This window comes from Anopheles moucheti, chromosome 3, assembly GCF_943734755.1.
Source record: "Anopheles moucheti chromosome 3, idAnoMoucSN_F20_07, whole genome shotgun sequence".
NCBI lineage: Eukaryota > Metazoa > Arthropoda > Insecta > Diptera > Culicidae > Anopheles > Anopheles moucheti.
The window spans coordinates 2,863,754-2,890,897 of record NC_069141.1 but is presented as its reverse complement, the minus strand read 5'-3'; the positions used below and the strand labels follow the sequence as shown (position 1 = coordinate 2,890,897).

Sequence of the window (27,144 nt, the reverse complement as noted above, 5' to 3'; positions counted from 1 at the left end):
GATGATTTGAAGAAGAACCCAGGATGCTTCCAGTACACCACACCATCGGTTCGGGTGTAAACTAAGTCGATCGCGTAGGAAAAACGGTGTGGGCAGCTCAAACAAAGAGAACTGATAGGAAAACGGAAAACTCGTTCTTGTTTTTTTTTCTTTTTTTTTTGAGAAGCTTTTCGATCAACTCCTGCTTGGTGTGCATAGATGGGACACCAGCTGCAGGAGGAAATATGATGCTCATATTCAAACACTCTTCCATCCGAAAACCGCTTCTACCTTCCTAGCCGGCTCTTCTGTTCCTGTGTGTGTGTGGTAAATGATTTTCAAGGATTTTCATTTTGCTTTCATCAAAACCTTCAATACCTCACCCTGCCGTCGGGGGCGTCCTGCTGATGCTGTTGGAGCATGTTTCCGGACGTACTTACACGCGTTTATGCATGTGCTGCTATCAAATGACTGTTGTTGTTGTGTGTTTTTTTTTCATCCACTGCCTTCATCCACTTTTGAGTACAGTCATCGATGTGCTTTGATTATTGAGATTCAGAAAGCACTCGTGCCACGACAAAATTGCTGTGCTGCGCGCGCGTGCGAAATGATGCTTCGCAACAGGATCAAATCATCATCCGATGGTTTGGCTGGTGGATGAAAGATTTTTAACGCTAACCTAAAATCGGAAGTCAACAAGATACGGCTGGAGCTTTCTCGCATCCAAACCCCACGTGGGAGTGGGGGATAAATGAGTATTGAGTTTACCGCTCCTTTTCACATCAAACGTCTAGGATTTGGGTAGAGTTTGTGTGTGTGTCTCTGTAAACACTATCACAAACCTACGGAATGGACCGATTTCCGGGCGAGGTACGGGTAAGTACTTCATAATTTCAGCAAAGCAAAACGAACTTGTGTCGACGGTAATGGTCTGTTCTTTTCCACCATAAGCTCTACAATCGTCGTTTTCCTGGTGTTGTTTCCCTACCCCGAGGAGACAGGGGCATGTTATGATGGTTGAGGCTGTGAAAGTATAACACGCTATCGACAAACTTTTCAATATTTGCTGTTTAATAATGACATGAAGTTCGTTGCTGTCTTCCATGCTTCTTCACACACACACTCTCCCTTTCTCGCTTGATACATTTATTCCTGCCGGAGATTGTTTGCGTCATGATGGGTACGTCAGTGAGTGAAAAGGCGATGTTAGAATTCTTTTTCCTTTCGCCCATTTGTACATTTCCTCCACTGACACATTTTTAACATGTAGATGCGCTGTAGAATAGTGTTTGCTTCTTACCGTACGGCCAGGGCTTTCCGTACACAAGGGGCCAGTTGTTAAATCGAACTGTTTTACCCACACGGAGCAAACCACCGGAACACGCAGGAAAAACACAATATGTCGCAGTGGGATAGGAAAAGTTTTTCATTTGAGAAAACATAACAATTTGATGACACTATCCTCGTGAAACCATCCATCCAAGGTTGAGCTCGTATCGGTGACACAGCTTTTGTCGACAGGACAACTGTCGCCACTCCATGCCGTCCCGAGCTGTTGCAATGGGGTTTAACTTTTCTTCTGTTGGGTCGCGCTTTCGCGAGGTAAACCACACGACCGCAACGAACTATGGTTCTTGGGCTTGTAGGGGTAGGGGTGTGCAGAAAAATCAATAATCATGAATTATTGAAAGCATCATCGCTCACACACTTTTCAAAGCATCATCATCATCATCCGCTTCGTTGTGAAGCTTTGGTCCTGCTTCCCCTTTTCAGACAAGTGATCCAACCTGCTGTTCTCAAAGTGACAAGGATTTAGCAGTGATTTACTCGCGTTTCGCGCTTTTCATTTAGCGACAACAAAAAACAGGTTCATCGTGTTCGTGTTTGGACACCTTTAAAGGACAGGCTATTACTTTCCGCGTGTCAAAAGAAACCATTGTACGGTAGGATTCTTTTGATGTGAGCTGCAGGCTTTTGGTGGTGTAAAGCAAGAAGTTCAAACGATCGTTCATCACTGTCACTGTTGTGCTTGATGAAAGTTTTTGTGAGCTTGGATGATGCCAAAATTTGCTGAAATAAAAATAGTTACAACAACTTTTTTGAGCAATTCTTTGAAGTAACTTTAAAGCCATTTTAATTGCAATTAAATATTGAATGTTTTACGGAATTTGTAGAACCATGCATGAAAGAAAGATTCATGCAACAGACTCTAAAAATACATTTTAGTGGTGCGGATTGCATACTTTTAGGCGGTTTACATACTGTTGCCTCAATTGAATCGAATTCGTAGAACCGGATCAGAAAAGCAAATTTTTCAAACACAATTTTGTTTGACACTTATCCTTGACTCATGTTTAAAAAAATATATGCTAAAATACTGAGCATACTTTATGATAGCCAATCATGTATGTATTAAGCACGCAAGGATCCTTCTACCGTATTTAATTTTTTTGTTGATGTTTGTTTGCTTTTAAAAAAAACCATATGGACAAAATCGTTTAAAAAATCTCTATTAATCCAGTGCCTGTAAAAGCTTTTGCTCTTAAGCTCCAGCTGCCGTTGCCTTCGATGAGCTGTCTAGTGCATGCTGCCTGGGTGATAAGTACTCACGGCAATGACGGAATGAAGTGACTGCTTTATGTGTGTTTTTTTATACCGCCCTCTTCAGAATTGATTTGGATGACCATTGGTCATAATCTACCTGCCCGTCGGCAAGTGCTTACTCCATAGTTATGTGCATGACATCGACTTTTTCACATGCAAAGCAAAAAAAAAGCACACATCAACTCCATCGTTAGCAATGTGCAGTGAGAGAGCTGAAAGTCACATTCGTTTCGAATTCTTTTTTAACACTCGACAATGTAAAACATAGCGATTTGGCTGCCCGGTTTGATAGCCGCCCGGTACTGCGGTACAGATATAAGTACCGTCGAATAGCTCACTCGTCCATCATCCACTCCAGAGTGTCATCGCCACAGAATGCCGACGGGGGATATGTATAGTTTTTTTTTCATTTTGCTGATATAATCGGACAGTTGTTCGCACGTATGTTTGCGTCCGTCTGCTTTTGCTACATAAATGTTTAAAGAAGCATCATCCTGCTGCCCGTCCTAGCAATGCGGGTGAAAGATTTGTTTGGCTGACTTTGCCCTTACAGTCACATCGGTATAAGCTGGCAAACGCCAAACGGTTGGGCGGTTGGCAAAAGAGAGGCAAAACATACACGGCGTTACATGCCGGGCATATTTGAAGGCGCACCAGCAAAGGCAGGCGCACACACGACAGGCATGCACATTTTACAACGAACCGATGGTGAGACTTCGGCTCTTTTTGTAGCCGGATTTGGAAGCACTTTTTGTGGTGACCAACCGCGTGGTGACATTGAAGACGAACAGTGGAATAGCGATGTGGTCAGTAAGCGCTTTGCTATACGGGTGCTGCATTTAGAGGCACCACCGTCGGGACACACGTAAAAGCACACGAGACACACGGACTGCATTGAATGGAAATCGGTAACAACTGTCCCAACGTACGCAATACACGAAAACACGAACGAAACAGGCTTTACACTCAACGAATAATAATAACACACGCTCCCGGGAGAAACGGAATAAAATGGCGCATTTTAGACATTTTATGGAGCGGGAACAGAAGTACATGAAACATTTGTTTGAGTGTTGTAAAACTTATATGAATGAAATAGATACATAGAAGCCCACCGGAAGGTTAATATCTGCTGTGTGTCGTATTGTTTGGAGTTGCAAAAACATTAAAGGGCCAACACTACTTACCCCGACAAGCGTCTTGATGTTGTGGAGCGCGTCCTGCGCCTTGAGCGCTGCCTTACGAGTGTAAAAAGTCACAAAACAGCACCCTGTGGAAGGAAGAGAAACGGAAACAGAAAAGCACGATAAAGCAACGAAACACAACTGGCACAGAACGATGAACGGTAACGCACGCATTTGGTTTTTTTTTTGTTGTTGTTGCGAGGCGCAAAAAGGCATTGGCACAATTAACGAGGAAAGAAAACATTGCATTATGGATTGGAGCGAGAGACATATTTTGTATCAAACAGTATCGCGGACATTAGTTTTCGAAACAAATCGGTCTGATCGTTTGTTTTGGAAGTTGCTTCGTTTGAAACATTCTGCAGCAATAGGACAAGAGGGACCCATAGATATGTACAGACAAAAAAACAGTTGCTTCAATTTACAGTAACGAACACACTGAACTTTTGGGGCTTCACAACAGGACCTATTTTTTGTGAAGTATGTACAGTAAAGATTCTTAACCGACTGCACAGACAGCGAAGTACAATTCTGCAGTACATATCACACTGGTACACGTAAATTATCACACAGAAAAAGAAGATCCCAACAAATAGGCAGCACAGGTATATTGGTTTGACGCACGAAAATATTACACATACGGATAACTATATATATATATTTGAAAAAACCACGTGAAAAAGGTGAAGTAAAACACACGACGACAGCAATCAACACGGACACGGACGGTGGCGCGTGGCTAGTGTAAGCAGCAGTTTAAATCACATCGGTAGCATAAGCAGCATTAGAATAGAGCCTTTGCTGATGAGAGGAGGAGGGTAGTTCGAATGAGTTGTATTTTTAAGACTTTCTTTTTAAATGCGATACTTTCAATGCCACTGACAGCCAGTAATGTATTTCGGGTTCCCATTTTCTTCCAGTCTACGGATATCATCATTGGATTTAGGAAGGACCTCCTGCGTGGAGCGTGTCTTTTGATTCCATTCAGCGGAGATTACCTCGGGAAGTTCGGCTGATGCTGGACCCTGCACAAAGTTTGATCCCGGATTGTGAGCTTCACAGCAAAATGACCTTTCCCCGTACCGCAAATGGCATGGCATCGAACAAAGACGGCCGCGACCGGATCGGGCTGGCGGATTTGCGTCCCCGAACGATGGACCGGATATTAAAAAAGATTCAATCCGTGAAAGGACGCGCCACCCAGCGACACGGGATGAAGTTCGCGGAAGCTTGACTTGAAATGACTCCTGTCAGAACCCTGCCATGGCTGGGGATGAAACTGTTCCTTTTTAGATGGGTTTTGTTTGTTGTTGTAAAGCTGTCACTAGACTGTGCGCCGAGAAGGGCACCAATAGTGGGACAGAAGAAAACCAAGGAACAAGCAACAAAAAAAAACGAAACTCCCGAACCCAACACAAAGCACCCGTGTCACGCGGGTCGGAAATGTTTTATGAGCTCAAACAAACCTATCCTGTGGGTGGGAAGATTATGTGCAGGAAAATAAAAGAAAATTATTGTACATAGCATATTTCAACGTATTTTGCCGGCCAGGGAATGAGCAGTACGCTATTTTATTCGGAATTTTTCAAATCGAACAATTCGCCAAAGGCCTTCGGCGCAGTACGTTAGAATTGGTAGATCAATTTCGCAATTAAAGAGATTAATTTCAACAAGTGCAAGTGGAATTTGACGAAAAAATAATACTAATGCTTATGAATTATACAGACGGAGTTCGAAGTAAATATGTTTAATATTCTTGATTGACCAAAATTACTCAGAATTAAATACTGAGCCTGTGCGTGTAGAAATGGAATTCAATTAAAAGTTACGTCTTCTATGAAAACAGGCATTCTGGTGAAACGAATTACGAGCATATAACAACGTTTTAATGAAGCTGAACGACCTGACGATGAAAATTACATTCTTGGTAGCGTTATAATACACAGTAGGCTCTGCTTAATACTTAACAGCTTAAGAGTATTATTAATATGGCAACAAATTTACGCTAAGTTACAACATTTGTCCGTGGTAGTGTAATTTGCATGTCAAAACACCCGAAGTTATGCAATGTGTTTGACGAAACTAGTTTATTAGACGTTTGATACGTCACTTTTAACAAATACATCATTTGAATCGCTAAATGATGATATATTGATAATGTTGTCATTAAGGAAAACTAATGTACAATGTTATAAGTGGTCCATAGCTTTCCAATTATTCCAACCTTTATTTTATTATGACATCAACATATCATGGCCCAATTCTTGGCTCATTTTAATAGCTTCGTTCTCTATATTTTCTATTAATAAGACGAAAAACTCTTAAGCTTCTGCAGACGCGTACCAATGATGAGACCCCAAACGCAATATCCGGTCAGAGAAGAGCAAACATCTTTATAATGGTAGCGTTAACAGCTTATTTGCCACCCAATTTGTGTGTGTGGGGGAGAATGGTCTGTTTTTTATTATTCTCCGAGTGCTCTGGTACAGTACCTTCCTGTCTATTGCTGGTTGTGTTCAACACTCCACTCCGCATCGTTCGATGTTGGATTTCTGGCAAATTGTGTACAAATTTGTGATGAAAATTGTCCAACTAACCGGCATTGAGCCACAGGAAAGTTTGCTGGGTATTCTTATCGAACACATCGACAACATCATCATATTTGCACACTTCTAAGCATCGTCTTATCGGAAGGATTTCATCGCAGCGCAACGAATCGTACCCGATTTCATCGTTTAATTCACTTTAGCTCATTACACGCACGTCTACGCAATCGTCCCCTTAAAAAAGCGAGACGTTTATCTGGTGACCATCGACCACAGCCAAACACACGCACAAGCCAACCCGACCGGACGACCGAAAACCGATCCATTCACGTCGAACTGATAAAGAAGTAACATGCACAAAAGCCAACGATAACGATGAGTTACGGGTAACGAGGAATCGGTCCGTCTCGAGTGGTGCTTCCCCACACACTGGAGGACACATGCGGTAAACCACCGGAGTGGACACATACACATTCGCTTTAATACTTTGAGTGAGGTTCCCGCACTGCATTACAAATCCCATTCTCTCGATACGGACAGATCGAAACAATCACCATCATCATCGATTTTGGCCGGCAAGAGTGGAGGAACGAGGGAGGAGGGACGAGGGCGGAGGAGGGAAGTGTCTAATGAAAATGAGTTGAGCAGAGCAGCACATCGATTGTTTCTTGTCCTCATTTGTTATACGCTGTCCCGGGGTTCTTGAATCCCGTACCAGCCCCGTAAGGTATCGATATCGTCAGATTGTCATAGGAGACTCTCCGGCTCTATTGATTATCTTTCGACAACCCGAAAACATCACACGTGTACGTGCAGATTATGTGTGCGTGTCCACGGGGTTGGGTGACCCTTCCGATGGCAAGTGGCCGACCCAGTGGAATCTTGTCGTGTGAGCTGCGGAACCCTGCTTAAGACAACTCGCCCGGCCGGCAGAATCAGGACCCAGAACGAAACCTAATTAAGTAACTAATCTTCGGTGAAGAGGATGGGTTTTCCTTCGCACCGTCCAGTCGCTCATGTGGTCCGTGATGGGTGCAGGAATGTGATGCCGTTGATGGTAACTGGTCCACTACTACTGGCCATCAACCGCAATGGTCACTCCTTGTTTCAAAGTCCATTTCACTTCAGCGGCCGTCCACCAAAAACCCCAGCACTGGCCGGGGGGGAGGGGAGGGCACAATGTTTGATTTCTCTTCATCACAATCTTATCCGTTTTTCGTAACGGTAGGGCGAGAGGGCAGTGCCCCATGTCCGGAAGAAGCGTGGGTGGTGTTTCTTATACTTCAAGCCAGACAGCAAATAGCTCCCAACCCCGAACCATAGCAGCAGAATGGGTGGGCTGGGCATACAAATAGTGATCGTTGTTTGTTGTTCGGTATCGCCTCAGAATCGATTCGTGAACGAGAAAGCTCCCGCACCCGTTGCGCTCCACGTCCATTCCAGCCGTCTCCACTTATGGGGCCTGGGAGTAAAAGTAGCAGCAAGGTGGTTTCTGTTTTGTTTGGCTTTGGTTTTAGTAGTTCGTTTGGTTGGGATTTTGTGGTCGAAAGGAAATGAATTCCGTTTCCTGCTTCGATAACACACTGCTGCCACTCGCGCACTTTGCTTCTTTTCTTGGGACCAGCAACACACACACAGTTTTCGCAAACGGTGTATAGTTTGCGGAAAGTTTACGGATCGCTATCCTTTTCAAAAGGATAAGCAGAACGCATACACACTAAATTGACCTACCTCCTGACCAGAACGATCACCCAAATGCGGCTCGGTTAGTTGGTGTTGATGTTCAATTTCTTGGAAGATGTTTGTTTAATTATAATTTCGTTTCAGTTTAATTTTGCATTCGTTGAAAACCTTTATGGAAGGGATGGAAAAAGGCGCTCCAGAAGGAAAAACACATTGTTTATTCTTTCAAACAATCAATCGAACGCAAATGGCACAAGCATTCCTTCATTGCGGGGAGTAAAAAAGCAAAAAAAAGATGTATTGAGAAGAGTCCTAGCAGAATGGGATTTGAACACTTGTCCTTAAGAAATAATGAGCAAAGATAATTAAAGTAATTGTGTAGAAGAATAAATTTCCAACTCGATTGTTATCTCAATCAAAGCTGTTTTGTTCTGCGATGTTTATGTAAGCATGCAAACAGAAATGGAAAACCGCAAACCGCTTTGCGCGCTGTGGCACACCATGCGTCTCCATCGCGCAGCAACCGTCCATACGCGAGCCTGTTGTTGATTTCTTCAACATTTCCAATCAGCAATATTGATTGAATGCGAAAGCAATTCCCATCAATTATGCACATCTGGGAATACGCAAAATATAGCAGAGACCCAGCCAGACACAATGCTGGCACCATCGGGAGACCATCTCGATAAGCAATCATCCGCAAGAAGATAAATAAATCGGAGCGCAGGCAAGAAAGCAACAAAAAAAAAAATCGATACTTTGAACTTTATTGTACCGATTGATTCGAATGGCTTTTACCACGAGTAGTTCGGTGGGATGGAATGAAACCTTTGCTTAAGTGTTTTTTTTTCCTCTTTTGGAAAGAAACGAAACATTCGCCACGCAATTACGCCCCGTTAACGGTGGGAAAATTGCCGTTCCTTCATTATTCTTTCAAAAACCTTGGTTTCTACCGTTCCATGCTGCCCTCACTGGTGCCTCCAGACATTCGTGAAGTTGCAAAGAAATGGCCGCTAGTCCGTAAGGCTCCAATCGAAATTGTTTCATGTCCATGTCGAGTTGGTTTGATGTAAAATCCTCCCATAGCCAAGCAAATTATAGGTTCTTTATCATTACCCATTCTAAGAACACTGGTTCCCGTTTTACCATGGGGTGTCCATGCAGGTTGTCAGCGTTTCTTTTTTTTTTTCTTGTGCCCCTATTAAATAACTTATGAATTTCGCCATCACGAAGGAAAATCACCAACCGGTACCGGGTTTGTCTTTGTTGCGAACAACAATCCAAAGGCGCACTAGGTGGACGTCTTGCATGTTGCACCGTGATTGGGATATACCGTGTAACCGCAGTTGCAATGCTGCCTGCTGTAAGCCAAAACCCTCTTCACTGCCCAGCTTCGATTGGTCAGGCGCACATGTGCGAGGCACCAGGTGAAGGGCGGCCACGCTGCAGCGTTGTTCGCACAAACCGAGCGGCGGTACAAAAACATACGTCAATATGTTTGAATTATTAAGCACCGATGTTCCACTAATGCTCCGTTCTGCCGTGTTTTGGGGCACGTACACACGTGTTTCCTTCGTTTCGTGAAGGGCAACCTCTCAAAGCAGCAATCGTGACGTGATTCCGTGGTTGCTAAATTATACATTCCAAAATGGCCGGACCACCCCGATGTGGTTGAGTTTTGCAAGTCGCCGACTGGCGTGCAATCGAAATACGATTGCAGCTTGAAGGTGTTCTTTTTCGCTTATTAAATGTGGTGGTTGTGCGAAATGGCCATTATGGTGTTGCTGCTGGGTCGCCTACTATTGGACGTGAGGTAGATCGAAGCATTTCCAGAAGTAGGTACATTTAAAATTAAATCAGTACCAGGTAAATCACACAGTAAAATTAGGAAATTTGACATACTCCCTATCACTTTACCCGAATGTGGAAGACACAGAATCTTTCCAAGGACCAACGTCACCCGGAATATGGGCACTTTTGATAGGGAACAACAAAACTATAATCTCAAACAAGCTCTTAAACTATAACTTAAACTTGTGGTTGCTTTTTTTTAGCGAAGAATTGTTTTAGCGATAGATAATCTTATAATCATTCCATGAATGATCCCTATATTTTTGTTGTAGTGTTTAAGAACACTATAAGTACCTTTACAATAATTATCCCAAGCAATGCAAGTGCAAAATTGTCGATTTATATTTGTTTTTTTTTTTGTTGTGATTTTTACAAAAAGGTGATAGTGACATTTTAGAAACTCGATTTTTTGGCACTGAATGTGTCAAAATTTGTAATAAAAATTCATTAAACACTTCTAGTAGTAAAATATTTTGCACACATGCAAGTTCCCACTCCCCTAATTAACAACCTCCAGTAAAATCTTGCTTAATGTGTCATGAAGGAATAATTAAACACCTATCATTCATCGGTACAATATGTGTTGCCAAACTAACCGACAGGCCCCAAAACAGCCATGTTACGCATTAAAGTTGGCCCGAAATACCCCCCCTGGCTCAATGCCCCACACCTCCCTGCAAAACGGTAACGACGTAAATCACCCAGAAACCAGCAAGCACACGCGTCTGTTTGGGGCTTTGTGCCCAAAGCGTAACTCAATCAATTAAAACCGTTTCATTCTAATCGTCAAAACCGGAACCAACCGGCTCGTTCTGGGGCTCCGGTGCTGTATTTCGGTTAATATTCATTTTCAACCGCGTTACGTTTAGAGCTGCGTTCTATCCGCGACTGGGCGCCTCCATCGCGCTCTCCACCGTCAATGGCAAATGTGTCCCCGGGGGCTTGTCTTACATTCCATACTCTGACACCTTCGCCCGGCACTAATGGAAGTGATCGATTGTAGGTCGATTGTAGGAGTGGGAAGCGTGGCGCGAAGGGTTAGACGACGTGCCCTCATGTACCTTTCTTTGCCAGCACCTTAACTAACGCTCGGAACCGTGAACCGCAACCGTTTGTGTGACGATTGACGTTTTGCCACGTTTATTCCACGACAGAACGGGTGATACGGTGAGTACGGTGTAAGTGGTCTCGGTCTCGCCTTGTGCCACGCATAAATTTCGCAAAAGTATCGTTTATGAATAATTAAACGCTTCTCGCAGTTGTACGCAACACCGTGAGTTGACTGAGTTTCCCCACGATTCGGTCATGGTATAGATCGCTTTTCCAATTCGCTTACTGCTATGGATGAGTGCGCGTGTGTGTGTGTAGACATGGGATCGTGTTTCAACCCTAACTAGCCGCATAGTGTAACCGAATGCAGGCAATATTAATTCGAGCAAATTTTATTGGTCGTCGAGCAAATAGTATAATTAATTTCGTACCTCGAGCCCCGACCACCGCTACCGGACATTCATCCGGCAGGAAGCGGGTTGGGATGATCCGCTCATCGGGTTACACACCCGGTCCCGGGGAGGCCCACCACTTTACACACAAAAACCAAACAACGGCCCCAAAACCAAACGCCACACACCACACACTGCTGCTGCGTGGTGCGGGACACACTCGGTGCTTCGGTGTATTGACACCGGTGGGCCACAACTGCGTGTGTGTGTGTGTGGGGTGGGGGTGGCCGACACCCATCACTGGAGGTTGGTTAATTTCATTTACCTGGCCGGCATTGGAAGCGATCGGTATCATTTGTTTGTGAAAAGAAACAATTGCGGGTGGAATTGGGAACGATAAACGAGCTACGATTGCAATGGCCGGAACCGGAAGTAAACTTTCTAGCCAATGTCCGGCTTTTTGGTGGGGTTTTGTGAAACTAGATGGAGCTTCGTCGACAGTGCCGTCGGGGTCCGGGAGTGAAATGAATTATATGCAAATTATGTTTAAATTCCAATTGACATTGTCAAATTTATGGTAATTGCTTTATTATGCTGGCTATCGGCTGGGACGGATCCCCCGCGCAGAGTGCAGCGTTAGCCGAGGCAGTTGACAATGAATCATGCGGCCATCACTTCTCACCCTTTACGCTTGGGGTTGGTTACGGCAAAAAGGATCAAAGCAACACAATCCACCAGAAACGACCCCGTGGGAGAAGAGGGTCGAACTGCAAATGATTTCAGTTTAAAACCTTGCCGTCCCGCACCATCCCACACCGTGAGGAGATCCTTCGTCCGAGGGATGCCGCTTAATGACGCGTGACAGTTTCTTGCCTGCTCAGCGCATTCGGGCATACGAAACCTTTCGACCCAGGTTTTTGGGCCGACACAAAAACGAGTTCCCGTTTGCCACAGCCGCTTACGGCCGCAAAGCTTTTCCTATATTTAGGTTGCAGGCGATGCCCTGCCTCCCGAGCAAAAAAAGGAGCCACATAAATTAAGAACATTTTACGAGAGTCTCGCTGCCCGGTTGGGTTCATCGCCGAGGACGGCATGGATCTGCATTCTGGCACTTCATACCCTGGATAGGTGTGTTACCCCTTGTGTGGAAGCTCCTTTATTCCTTCCGAGCACCGAGGCACACTGCCACCCAAAAATTGGTCGCCAAATGCTCTCGTATGGGTAAGATTTTATTGCCACTAATAAAATGTGAGAAGCGGAGGACGTGTGTGTGTGTTCACGCAACACTGCCGATGAGGAGTTCTGAGCTCACTGTAGGACGGGAAGACCTCGAGCTCGCAATGAGATTCCATCCCGTGCTGCGATCGTTACATTTAATGTTTATTGCAAAACTCACCCTCCGCTTTAGTCGAGCTTTTTTTTTTTGGGGTGAATTCTTGTGCTTTATAAAACATGGAGTTAGAGGCGACGATCGACTAGTGTCACGTACGCCCTGCCAAACTCCAGCATGTTTATGACGATCCGTCACCCATGTTGAGATGCCATCGTTCAGATGCAATGCAACGGCACAGGTAGCACACCTTTCTCGGTAGAGCTTTTCATAAATTAAGACGATTGTCAACCATCATATCGTGGAATGACATATTAAATTCGGGTAGAAAGTTCAACGATCATGGGAAGCATCATGGATGGGTGTTGCATTAAAACTTTATCATGCTGATACTTTACGGAGAATCGCATCAAATTAAATGTAGACAGTCGAAAATTATCTGCACATAAGAGCCAGTGCCATCAAACTTGGAAGCAATCGCGTTTGTTGGGGATAAAAATGAAGCTTAAATGAATGGAACAATTAAGATAAGCTACTAATTGTAAAAGAAGTAATGAAAATAATCGCATAATGGTAATTGAAAAGTCAATTCGCTTCACGATTTGATTTGACAATGGTTTTAGAGGTAGGAACATCAAGATTGAGTGAAATCGTTAGTAAATCACCCTGGAGGTATGCAATCCACATGGCAAACTCGCCTAAAGTTATGCAACCACCATTGCAAATTATCTTGTTCCACTCGAAATTTGCATCTTAGCACATGCAAATGGTGTTTTGTCCATCGTACCCCTTAGTCAAACTATTTCATTTCCCGTTGCTATACAAACACTAAAAATATATACCTTAACAGGGACACCAGACAGGACACTCTGAACGAACATCGCCATCGGCAAACGATAGCAGACAGGTGCTAAAACTATAAGAATGTTCAATGGTTCGGAAGCACATCTACCGAAGGTAACCGGTGACAGACAGACTAAAGTTTGATGTCTCCCAGGGCACCGGCAGGGCGGCAACTAGTGTTCTAGCACGGTACACAAATTGGACCGTTTTGCTGTTAATAGGCGGCTACAGCGTAAAGACGAGCTCATGTTTCGTGCTGTTTATTACCAGTACCATTTGCCAAGGACCGGGACTACCCATTCGGCTCATGCCCACGGTACTAATGTGCACAGCTGTGTGCAACTTAATTACACACATTGTACACGCATAGAGGTGTCATTGAGAAAAATGGCTGTCACCATACGTAACTCCTACACACGCTGCCAGCCAAGAACGCCCAATGGAGGCATTCGCTTTCAGCGTTTAATTTTAATCGACTGAAAGTGGGAACGGAAAAGGGTATAGAAGGATGTATACTCACTAGCAGATGGCGATAATAACAGCGTTGTAGGAGTTGTCCTTTCCTGGAGACAGTAATGACAGACACAAGATCGCCGGCAAATGTCCGCTGTCAGTGGCATTGTCAATAGCTAGAATACTGAATAACTGACGGTGCAGACATCGCTCCATCAATAAGTCATACATTTTGTATAACATTTCACAAGCTAAATTGTAAATAATTAAACCCTCCTTAATTGGTTTTAAAAATGCTGCACAAAACGAAAAAAACGTACAAAGCTAATAGTTCTATTTACAAAAAAAAAACAGCTAAAAATCATCCAACAAAGCGCTATGATATGCAAAACGGTATTACAATTGCATTCGCATGATTTCTCCCATTTTTGCCTTCTCCAATTTTGCTGCTTCATAATTGATCGGTTTTCATCGAATCGTGCCTCGGACGGCAGCAGCTGTAGTCATTTCATTATTCATGCTAAACTATCGACACGCAGTCACGATGGTTCGATCTCGTACACTGTCAGGCTGTCAATAGTCGAGTTGAGTTTTGTGGCAATGAACAAAAAAAAAAGAACTCAATGCCCATGCCAACGCTTAGTGTAGTGCTGTGTTCTTCCAGTGTTTCGTTTGATGGTGTTTTTTTTCTTTTTTGTTCGGGTTTTGTCTGCATCATACCACAGCATAGATTATCCCTAATTAGTGCTTGCTAACTGTCTACATTTGACACGCTGAAATGCTCGTTTTATTCAATTTTATTTTGCTGGCGATTCACTTTTTTTGTTGTTATCTTCCTTGCTTTAATTGCCAATTTTTGCTCTTCAACTCGTGATGTGGGAAAGAAATGGGAGGTAAAAAAGGGTTCCATTTCCACACCGGAATGCATGGTGGGGTGAAAAATGGGGCCCCGGCCACGAATCATGGCCGTATGTATTTGATTATTTGCGGAATTTGATTCGATTTTATGTTCGTACGAAACACAGTTCTTCCTGTGCTGTGCTGTGTTTAAATTATGCCGAAAGAAAAAAAGAATGTTCCCCGGATAATGTTCGAACTGATGTGAAATAACTAAAATTGGCAAAAAAAGGTCATCACTGGCAGAACTCACTGCAACAACAGACAGTGCCCTTTTTTCCTCTATCAATTTCAATCTATTGAAATAAAACTGACCATCGGTATGACCTAGTCGTTACACACTCCTGCACGATAGATATGTTCCAGGGACCTTTTTTTTTATTTTGCTTTGCCCAAACCAGATCGATTTTCTGTAGCTTTTTTCTTAATTCTATTCAATTCTCACTATTGGTCAGTGCAGTTGGAGAGTACATAGAGGACTTCCCCATGTGTTTCTTCATGTCAATTGACAACAGTCCTGTAAACCAGCTGCACCAACCCTACACAAACCGTAACACAAAGTATTGGATCGATTAAAAATAGCACACAAATCAACATCGTTGACTACCGTCCCACCCTCGCCGCGTGGATGACACGCGATCACGAAAAAAAGGACAAAATGTCCAGGCAATAAGCGACGATATCGACTAATACATTTTTCCTGAACTCGGTACAGTTGTTGGGAATGAATAAATCGTATCATCCACCGTGTCGCCATGTTTGCAATGCTCTAGGAACGGTCGGCTGCCGGTGGATTTAGAACCGATACAGAACGACAGGGTTCGGTTGGAAAATCGATACTTCAATAACCTGAATATATCAATTGCACTCCGCACAAGCAACCAACTGACCAGTGTTTCATGTCCAGCACGAATGTAGCAGCACCTGAGTGTGGTGCAGTTCCCACCGATCGATTTTCATCGCACTTTCGGTTTGAAGAAGTTGGTGGTTAGGTAACGGCGCTAATATCTTCCTGTTCCAATTCACTGGCAGGTAGTGCCTGCCCACCCCCATTAACCGGCAGACCACCGAAGCGGGGGAAAAAAGGAGACAGAGTGTGGCTCGTTATCTGTAATTACTTCTGCCAGAGTGCATTCGTTGTCGCAATTCGCCAACGTTCCCGGGTTCATGGGGCGGCGATCCGCATGAAACCGACCGTGATGGCGGTGAGGTTTAATTAAGATTGTCAACTTAATTACAATCGCTAAAGTTTAGTGCGGTCTGTTGCTATCGGTTTGGTGTCAATTTTTACTTCGACAAGAGGTTAATGGAAAGCGTGATATGATTGGCCCTTCGGTCCAACACTCATCCAGCTGTGGAGACTGGCGGCTGCATCTACCGTGGGGTTGGTATCAGGTGTCAAGAGAGAGAGATGCACCGATAATTAGTAGAAGTATCCAAAGTTGCTCTCCGCTATCAGTTATTAACTTCCTCCTGCTCGTGTTGTGTTGGATGGGACGTAATTGGTTCCAAAATTATTATCTCCTATTAAGTAATTAAGCTTTGTTAACAAAGGGCACTGGGGTTGTGTGTGCGTGTTGATTTTTGGTTATTTGTATTTGTTTTTCTATAACAGTTTCACTTGTTTTTTTAGTTTAAATGTAGGTAATTTAAGAATATAATTATTCCAAACATCGTATTGGTTGCCTGAATATGTTTGTGTACCTTCATCAAAATGAAAATATTCCATCAGTCTTTCCGAGAGTGTCTCTAAATCCAGTAACAAACTTAATATAAAATGCATAAACTAAAAGACTTCTTCTGAACGAGTTAATCAAACGGATTGTTGTGAGCAAAACTTTTATCCGATCTAAACCGGTTAGCCTAAATATTACGCCACAGGTAAGGTGATGCCACCCTTTCCAAAACCACAAAACGAACCTTCATGAAGCGTGTCTGCGCGAGAGTGTTAATTTCGAACTTAACTTTACGCTCTAGATGGATATGACCTTTTATGTTGCACCCGGCAGCTAAAATATGGAATTTTCCAGCTGAACATATCCTTCACGCTTTTACTCGAGCGGTGAACTTTATGAGATGTTATACACAGCTCTTTTTTTGTTCTTGGCACACAATTCTTACCATTGCAGATAGCGGCTAAACTTGTTGGAACATTTTTCACCGAAAAAGCACCTCATCAACTGCATTCTCTTCACTTCATGTCCTGGAAAATTAGAGCCCTTCAAAGCGGTCTAATCAAATGCATGCTTGTCCAGCTTGTTTCAAATGCACAAATCTTTAATAAAGCGTTCCATTTTGTTCCACTCCATGGCAGTTTCTTTTTCCCACAAATGTGCCACAGTTTGGCCAGAATTTAAACTGTGGCAAGGTGCCGGCTTTCCGTTCGCTTTGGCGCTGTTATCAAATTCTACCTTCAGCGTTGACCTTTATTCCCAGGTGAACGTGACTCCGAGCAGATGATCTTTCTCACGTCCTTCACTAAATATGGGACAGAAATTCTACACACACACAGACACACGTACAATTGTGTCCCCTTTTCATGGGGCGTGGAAACTATGCAATCTGGCACAAACTAGGTTTATTCTCCCGTGGTTCATTTTGCGCCCCGTTTTCTTCCCGTCCTGTTCATGGCACAAACATAAAAAATCCCCAAAAAGGTCGTGCTCGGATTTTGTCCTCTTCCGCCATGCAACAAATCCTTTCCCATTCTGCCGTGAAGGATGGAAATTGAGATCATTAAAAATTGAAATACTCTACAAGTCTTTTCGGGTGGAACACACACCGTTCCCAACCGGGGCGGTTTTACCCCGGCCGGCTCGTGAAGCGTTGCCGGCCAAGAATCCGTTCCCGCGTGTTCATATCGCTCGTTCTTTTTGTCATCTCTAAATCATGAGACAACGGTCTCCGGTATGGACGGCAAATTGGGAACAAGGAAAAAGTTGGGGGTAAAAAACGATATGTTTTCCCCTATTAAATTTTTGCTCCAATTGGACAAACCATTGACGAGGTTCGCCCCGAAGAGATAAAACACATTCTCCCTTTTTCACCCGAAAATGGATGGTGGCCCACCGTTTTCTATGGCAAGATTAAACCTTTTTATGGCTTTGAAACCTTTGAAAGTAGTTTGCCAAGGTGCCTCGCGCCGGCTCCATTCCGAGTCGAAAGCCTTTAAAGCCTATACCACGCGTTACAAAGAATGCCATTCTATGCCGACAGATGGTTCTCAGCCGAGTTTAGCAAATAATCTTCCCGTGATACCGTGTATCTCCAAAAAAAAAAGCGTAAAACACTCAAAACTGCGTCGCACAGCACTTTCGCAATAATCCTGTAAGCAGATTGTCAAATTTGCAATTTCAGCAAGTGCCGCTCGACAACGGGAACCGTTCTCTTTCGTCGGACTTTTTAGTATGGGCAGTATGTTGGGGCGCCGGTAAGATGCGTACCTGGTGCAATAAAAAGCGAACGATTGAAAGACGTGAGAAAATGGATCATCCTCGTAATGCGTGATGAAGGATGAAAGCAGCCTACCCTTTCGATGGGGCTCTCTCTCTCCCTCTAACATCTCTTTCAACACAGCAAGATGGTTACATTTTAAGATGTAACTCTGCATTACCACATGTCTGACAGGGGATTTGGAGCAAGCTGTCTGCTTTGCTATTTTGCGATAAAAAAAACTCTACCGACAATATCGTTTAATGGGTTTGCAGCATCATAACAACAGTTCTCGTTTCATTAGCTCGTTCATTTAATTCAGTATAAAATATACTAAATTAAATTTTCCTTTCTGGAAGAACAAGCAGAGGGGTTTCATTATAAAAATAAACTAATAATGTGTAGAATGATGGCTTTCGGTCCGTCTTTCGCAACACCAACCTATTGAAGCCTTCATAATTAGCCGCCCAGTACCGCCGGATATTGATTGTGTATGCTTACCGAAATAGATTATTGGCTTTTCGTTCGCTTTTCCCGTTCCAGGCCGTTAATGTTCGTGTCAATTTTAAATCGAATGAAAATTGCGTGGTTTTTTGTGGTGCTTTTCAAACGATGAAAGCTTGTCCTAGTTGCTAGCACTCCGACCACACCCTACTCGGTGGTTGCCACTCGACCCGGTGGCGGTTGGTTACACGCAGAAAAAGACTATGAATTTTTCAGAAGCCTAATTTCGCTCCAGCTCCAACCTACGGGCAACGGGTGGCCTCAAAACCAGCGTTCCCCTCCAGCCGTACAACCATGGGCGAGAGCGTTCCGAATGATTATTAGCGGTGGTGATCTTTCGGAAGCTGAAAAGCTGCACGGAGATTTCATTCCAACCGACAATTTGACAGCCCTTTCATCTTTTTTGCCAGGCCGGAAAAATCATCCGCCGGCTAATTACAAATCCACCGGACCTAAATCAAGTTTTGCTGGACCGGTACGAATTGGCCGAAAGCGTCCGACTATGGTCCGGCCGGTTCAATGATTGCAGGCCCAGAAACATAAAAGAAAGTCCGGGAGTGAACTCAATGAAACCCGGACAAATTAGGTCAGTAGGGATGGGAACCGGGTGCACGAAGTGGGGGAGTAGAAAGGGGTGAGTGACGTTTTGCAAAAAAGGCTACAAGGTTATTATCACGGTTAATCCCTTCGCCGACAAAGACCGTCATTATTAGCCTGATTTCTGGTCCTGGAGTCTTGACGGGTTGTACTGTGTGAGGGGATACGCAGCGGGAAAGCTGGTGTGTTCAAAATTAAAACAATCTAAACCGAACCCGGGACACTACCCAATGCAACTCCGATAGAGTTTTGTTGAACAGTATTCTGTGGCATCCCCGACCGTGCTGGTATAGCGTGCTGGAAAATTGTGTCACATTCCTTGTGGTTGCTTTTAAAGTTTTCCCTTAAAGCTCGCTACGTCGTGGGAGATCAGCGAAGATTCGAGATTTACTCAATAAGCTGCGGGACTAAATCCGAAGACTAGACAGTGCTAAACCGGGATTTCATTTCGCTAATACCCGCAAGAGATAAATAACACTAAGCTGTGGGTTTTTGCAGTTTGTCTCGATGCATTAGTGCGATTTGACGAAAAAGTGTTTTATTTTTGCATTAAATTTGCTATGTTCAGTATTGTTGTTGTTGTTTTTAAGAATGAAACGTATTTTCTATCATATTTCGTTAAAAAATCACAATTTGCTCCTTAGCATAGTGCTTGCATGATGATTAATTGCGCCACTATTGGTACACAAACCTTAATTATGCCAATTCGTTGAAAAAGAAAATAAAAAATAAGGACCTTATGTAAAGAAACTTTGGTTTTGTTCTGATTATTGTGAAATAATATCGAGGTGCTAATTTTAATCTAAATTGAGGAGAGTGATTAGGAGTGTTGTAATTAAAATTATTCTCTCCATAATCGCCTCCACCATGGTGACGAAATGCTTGATCGGCATGTTTTCTTTGTGGAAATACACTTTCCCCAGAAAAAAAACGTTACAAAAAGCTTGCGTAATTCTTGACAAAAAGTTGACTCATTGTTCGGTAAACCGACAACACAGATTCACATCCATAGGCAAAACACGCACATGCTCCAGTTTGATTACTGTTCACCATCCTGTTCATCACCAACCACCCATAACCTCAAAGCACTCAACACTCGCTAAAACCTTCCCGTGCTTCCCTCCCACTGTCCACACACCGTAGGACGACTCAAAGCAGCAAAAAAAAAACATAAAACAACCTCACATCCCTCGCCTCGACAATCTGGTTTCGAAGCATGCGAAGTGCGTTTTGATTCAATTTTGGCTTGAATTTAAATTAGAGTAAAACCAATACCGCCACAAGGATGGCACACGCCACGATGAGAGACAAAACTGTCAAGTGATGTGTGGGAGTAAGCACATCGGGACAGGGTAACACGCAGGCAGAATAAAAAAATCCTCCAGAAATCTCTGCCCGTTGAAAAATAACGCTTTGTCACGTTGATTTTGCTCTTAAGAGGGCTTGTGCCCTTTTTTGTATCTTTCCAGCTGTTTTTTTCTTACTGCATTGTTGCCCTTCTTCCTTCGCTTCACTGGAAAATCCTTGGGGGATACCGTAAATAGGAAAAAGATGTTAGCCAAACGTGCGTTCAAGTGCGTCACGCAGTGTCATGCTTCGGCCAGGGAGGGGGTTTTCAGTAGGAAACCCGGGAAAACCATCATCTTAAATGGGTAAGTGAACGCATACACACGCGCTCTGGCTTACCGAGGAAAGCCGTTGAAAACGACACGGAAATGATACATATTTTTTTGAAAAAAGAAAAGAGTAACGTCCGCACGTAAAACAAACACGCAAGAAGAATGACGACAGAACGAAGGGAACGAAAAGCATATGAACTAACACTCGCTCGCACTCACCTACTGCTTTGAAGAATCGGATTTTACCCTCGGATGAAGCAGACGGCCGACGAGTAGTATCTGCGCCAGATCACTGATTTGACATTTTCCTTTTTAAACAAGCAAGAAAGAGACACTCCCCAAGAAATGCGAGGGAAGTCCGGAAAATCGAGCAATGAGGTCATGACACGTTCTGTCCCTATCAGCGACAGCCGAGCAGACTGACAGGAACTTCGAGGGAGGCGAAAGAAAACAGGTATATAACGGAGTCCCTCTGATGAGGTAATCGAAAAATGTTTCGAAAAACAAAAAAATTCCTGCGGGTTGTGTACGGTGCGTTTTTCGTAACGGAACAATCATGACAAAATGCGGGCTTTACGGCCGGTGACGTGAGTGGATTTTTGTTTCGATTCGACCCCAGGAACAAGCTCTGACGGGGGATGCTGCTGGGCAGATCTTATAGGCAGTCATTTTTGTGTTCCTCCGCCGTGACACGTACTCATGGCCCGAGCATGCAGTACGTGTACCGGTGCCCCGACCAGTTCCCGCGTTGGGGTGATTCGTTTCGGCAAAGAGAAAAATCATCGCGGTAATCATGACTACACATTGGGTAATTGAAATTTGGCCGTTTCCGAAGGTGGATCGAGCGGGGAACAGCAAGCACCTGGTAGGAAATCTCGGAAACGTTCCGGCATCTGGCAATCGAAGGATAATAGTGATGAATCATGATGTATCCTTTTGTAATTGGTGTTGACATAGATCGATCGGTAGGCTCTAACAAAACCTTTTTTCATATCCCATTCTATTCTATTAGGTTGCAATTTTGGCGTGTTTCGAATAGAAAACACCAACGAACATAACCTGCCAATGTTGTAGGAAGCTTCAATTACATTAATATAATTAAATGAGGTTTTCATTAGTAAAAATATACTTGTAGGATATATATTACATGACTATCCCTGCCGCCTTCTCACTTCCGTGGTCATTGTGTTATATCAATTTAGTTCAAATTTTATTTCTAGTTATAATGCTAAAAAACAATATTAATTTAAATTTTAGCTTGAACGATATAATTATCATCATGTTGATTTTATACAAACAATCATGTTTCTATTGATGTTATCTTTTTCTAAATATTGTTGGAAACTCCATTTTCCAACTCTCATTTGTGTATACTTTGAGAGTTTTAAGTAAAAAAGATATCCTTATTACTAAAAATAAGAAACACTTCAAGTGATTCAAATGATCAGTACTATTCATTACTAATATTGAGTAATTTAACTGCCAAAACTTTCTCATAAAACCAGTAAGGGAATTGTGGAGTGTCCTTAAAGAATGGGGCCAAGAATCGATTTATTTGCCAAAGTACTTTCACCTTCCAATCTTGCTAACTTCGAAAGCTAAGCAAACAAAAACCCAGTGACCATCGGGGAAAAGCACTAATCTCTGCTCTTTTCCACTTGTCCTCGCAGCTTCTTTTTTGCTGCACGACAAAAAGTTTTAAGCTCCACCGGAGTGTGTGTTCCAACGAAAATCCACGTAAACGTAAAAGTAACTGTCTGTCCAAGTGTGATGCCTTTATTTTCCAAACGTTTCCAAGCATGACGGATCTCACCGTCCGCGCCCCGTTACACTAACCGGTGGAATAAATCGCCCAGTATGGTGCCCATTTGGTGTGGAGCGTCAAACGACGTCATCGCAAATCTTCACTTACCATGCAGGGAAAAGGAGCTCCAAAAAAGAAAAACAAGCATGGTGACCATTATCAGCACCACCACCACATGCCTTCGACACATCCACGGCAGAAGAATTGGTAATGACGGTAAGGTCCAGCGACACCATTTTCCCACCGGTTGTGCTGTTTTTTGCCACTCTGCACTGCCATTTGTACATTCGATCTTCCCCGAAAGCCATTGCTGGAAGGGCTCGACACGGAGGTCAACACGTTCAACCAGTCAACATCACGAGAGAAATGAGTAATGGATTGGAAATCAACAGTTCTCCTCTCGGACGTCCTCGAAACCTTTTTTCTCGGGATGGCCATTGTGCCCCGTTGCGGACAGTTCGTTCACTGCAGGTCAGCCTTTTTCCTGCACGCGAACCAATGGCGGTGTACGATGGGAGACATTGATCGGATCGGCATTCCCGAAAGTGGTTCGCTTGTGTACGCGAGGTGGTTCCTTTCGCACTCGCCAGGATGTCACAAACATCAAGCGCATTTTGTCCCTCGAGCGGTCACGAGATTCCCAATTCCTTCACGCTAACCAGCCAGCCACGCTGGTAGCAGACGGCGTTCACTTCCCTGTCGTTCGATTGATCGCTTTCACTCCAACGTTCCGGTGCTGGTCCGCAGCAGATCCACCAGGAAGGTCATCGAGCGTGACAAAAGGCACAAGTTATCAAAAGTGGCACGGGGGAAAAAGTACGTAACAGATAAGTTTTTTTTGGCCATACTTTAAATTCCCCAAAACACAAAGTGCCAATCACAAAGCGTGGCGTCAAAAATGTCATACTAACGGTGCGAGAGATTTTTTGTTCACCATAAAAAGGGTACCATCCGAAAGCAGGTATACAGCGTGTTTACTGGCACCTGCCAAAACGCACGCCTGGATGGGTGGAGATATTTAAAAAAATCAATCTTTATTGTTCCATGTTGTTTGGTTTTCACAACTCCCTCTCACAAAAAAATGGAAAACGACCCATTCCTCCTCATTGCCCGGACGACAGGTAGTACCTCGGAGAATCTACGGATAACATCCGGAATGTACGTCTTTCTCTTCACTTTGGTTCTGGTTTTTCATACCCATTCACTTGTGTTCGTTTTCAAACTGGTGAGCACAGAAAAAAAACATTCATTCGTACCGTCGGTGACTATCGGATGTCCTCGACGTACGAATATCCTCGACAAAATTCCTGCGTTCAGTACGTACAGCATCACTTCCTTCCACAGTTTTTTCCCCTCGATTGCCGTTTTGTCGTCTCTTGAGTGGCAAATCAATTAACGGGAAAATATCGCCTTCCCTCGGGCATGATGCTAAAGATTGCTGTTGCTGTTGTTGCTATGAACAGGACACTCACCCTTGCTCTGACCGGATGTTTTGTCCCGCAGCACGTTGATCTGATGGACGCGCCCGAACTCCTCGAACATCTCCTTTAGCTGCTGTTCGTCCATCGACCGTGGCACCTGCCCGACGAACATCTTGATGTAGTCCGGGTCGGGCTGGTCGCCTACCACCTCATCCTCCTGGTCCTGGCACGGTGACACCTTGCCGGTGACGTCCACCACCACCACCGCCGTATTGTTGTTTATCACCTTGGGATTGTTGTTGTTCAGCGTATGATTGTTATTGTTGTTGCTGCCGGGGCTGAGGTTCATGCTGGTGACGTTCGCATTGATGCTGCTGGCGGTGTTGGTCATGTTCATGATGGCACTGCAATGGTAAGAATAAAAACCGGACGAAAGTCGATAAGTGGTTTAGCACTGGATTATTGAGGAATCAAGCGACATCAATGTGCGGCGGGTACGTGTGGTCGATTAAAGGTTAAAAATGTTCCATTAAAAATGACACAGAAATCAGTATAAAAAGAGGGATTTAAGAGTTATATAAAGGAAGACAAACACATCGCTTCCATCCTTAAACTATGTAATTCTGCAACGCAGGAAGTTCCTTTTTCGGGCAACAAATTCAATTTCAAAATTGTCCAGCATCAAATGATTGTTTCCGCTTTTCACATTTCCTTCACCTTTTGGCTCACTAAACGGCATAAAGAGGGCTGACCTCACGATCGAAGTTCAGGGCAGAATCTCGTTCCGCTTTACCTGTCTTCCCGCAGTTCTCCGGGTTGTTCGTGGTTCATCGTTCGGTTATGAAAATCATTTGTCACGATGTGGCAATTTAACGGCAGACTCCCTGGACGATTCTTCACCGTCGCGTTCCGGGACGTGCCTCGAATACCGAACGCTTCCTATTGCCTCGGAAAAGAGTACCGCCTTCCTCTGCCAAACTTCACCACACCCACTGCCGGTGGGTGATGCCGGTGCCCCCGAGCAACGCAAATTGGTTGTCGTGGCGAATGAAGCGGCAAAGCAGAACCAAAACCTAATCTCGTCACACCTTATTGATGGGGGGATGTTTATGCTTCGGCCACACAACAGCACCGGAACAGCAACAACAGCACTGACAGCTTTTGAGCGACAGCAGCTAGCGGACAAAATGACCGAAAGAAGTAGACAAAAAAATGAAACAACACCCGACCATGATAATAAAGGGACTGTGTCGCTGGGAAGGACACCTATGCCGGACGATCCTTTTGGAGGTTTTCCACCGCTGATGGTCATGTTGTGGAACGAAATGACGTTTTCTTCGCTGTTTCACACAAAGAATCACAAAAAAGAGAACACTAAAAAAACACGACCGCGACCTCTTAACCCGCGCTGTTTCCGTACAATACTCCCCTGGGAGGGGTGGAATGTGGATTGTTGGTGGTGGATAAAAATTTTATCGTCTAATAAAACGGACAAGCGCCAAACACCAACAAAAAGAAAGAAATGGGCCACATAAAACGCATCACTCATTAAGCGAGCCTTGCGGAAGGAGCGAATTTCGCTTCGTTGCGGATACGGTACGGTGTGCATCCTTCCGAGTGGTCAAGTGCTCGTCCGCACCAGCACGTACAATATTAAAGATGACCGCAATGTGTTCCGGGGTGGGAATGCTGATTAGCGCGAAAAGATCCTCATCATCTTTGTGTGCGAGAGCTGTGCAATCAAACGGAATCGCATCCCCCGGGTTCGGGCGCCGCCATCCATTATCGCCCTGCAATCGACGGGGATGAACCCGGTTGTGGCATCCCTCCACGCCGCCGTAAGAAATAAAGAAAGCAAAAACTTCGACCGAAATGGTGGATCGTAAACGAGTAAGCCATCTGTTGGTTCGGGTGATAAACAGCGTGACTACAACGATTTTTGCAAACCACCCCGCCATCGTCGTCGTGGTCGCGTCATTGCCATTTGGAAGCGATTCAGCGAGGGACGTGTTGGGTCGAAAGAATTGAGTGAAGAAGTCAGGCCGGATGTTTGCCGGTTCGGTGATCTGGGTGCGCTTGTTCCATATTTAGATCGTTTCGCCAATTTTGTACGCCGTGGAGTGATATAAACGTCCCGAGCGTTCGTCGGGAACACGTTCCCATCGGACGGACGACACTTTGTTATTATCGATGTTGCACGGTGCGAAAGTTGTGCTGCCCCAAGGATGCAGTTTTGTTCCGCTAGCCGCTTGCTTCTCTTCCCTTCTACAGTTGTCTTTATTGTGATTTTCGCGATTGGAGGGCTGGAAACGTTCAGGTCCCGCAACGGAGGACGAGTATGAAATATTAGATTCAATTATTTTCGATATTGCATTTGAGTTCGCCGATCCGTGGCGAATTTAATGAACTCACTGTGGTCTTTCCGTACAGCACCGTTCCGTATCGAGCACACACGCCGCAGACATGTACGCTGGACAGGTCGAAAGGAGACATACACAACACACCGTACGGGAAAATATGGATTCACCCCCGTGATGCTGTGCCTAGATGATGGAAGATGAGTCTGCAGCAACGATGATAAATATGTTCGTCTAGCAAATACACATTTTTACTATGCTACCTTCCAGCATTCCGGACGGTCGGAGGCATTCTGGGTTAGTTTGCAATGAAAAAAAAAACCACACACTCCTGATCGAGTTGCTTCTATACGCTTGGAATATAATGGGATGGATTCACTCATTTCACTCACTCATCCGCGAAGCTCAGCTCCAATAAGCTTGGAAAGCGTGTCCGGCACGTGCCTTTAGAAAGTTCTCCCAAGGGGGAAACTGCCTGCAGAAGCAGCAGCATCCAACAGTACATTAGAACGATGTTTACGAGCCGCTGATCAATCCACCGAATGGCCCCCTTTCTTCCGGGATGTCAAATGTACGCTCACAACAAACCAGGTTGACG

General features: G+C 44.3%; 1 protein-coding gene across 2 annotated transcripts in view; it reads right to left on the bottom strand.

Moving 5' to 3' along the window:
- The window catches only part of LOC128303298 (CUGBP Elav-like family member 2), a 133,037-nt gene that overhangs the window by 101,157 nt on the left and 4,736 nt on the right, over nucleotides 1-27,144 (bottom strand). For both annotated transcript variants that reach the window (XM_053040201.1, XM_053040202.1), the window contains exons 2-3: nucleotides 24,241-24,593; nucleotides 3,771-3,853 (exon numbers count right to left, since the gene is read on the bottom strand). In XM_053040201.1, the coding sequence (XP_052896161.1) occupies nucleotides 3,771-3,853; nucleotides 24,241-24,593 (436 nt within the window). The remainder of the gene's footprint in view (nucleotides 1-3,770; nucleotides 3,854-24,240; nucleotides 24,594-27,144) is intronic.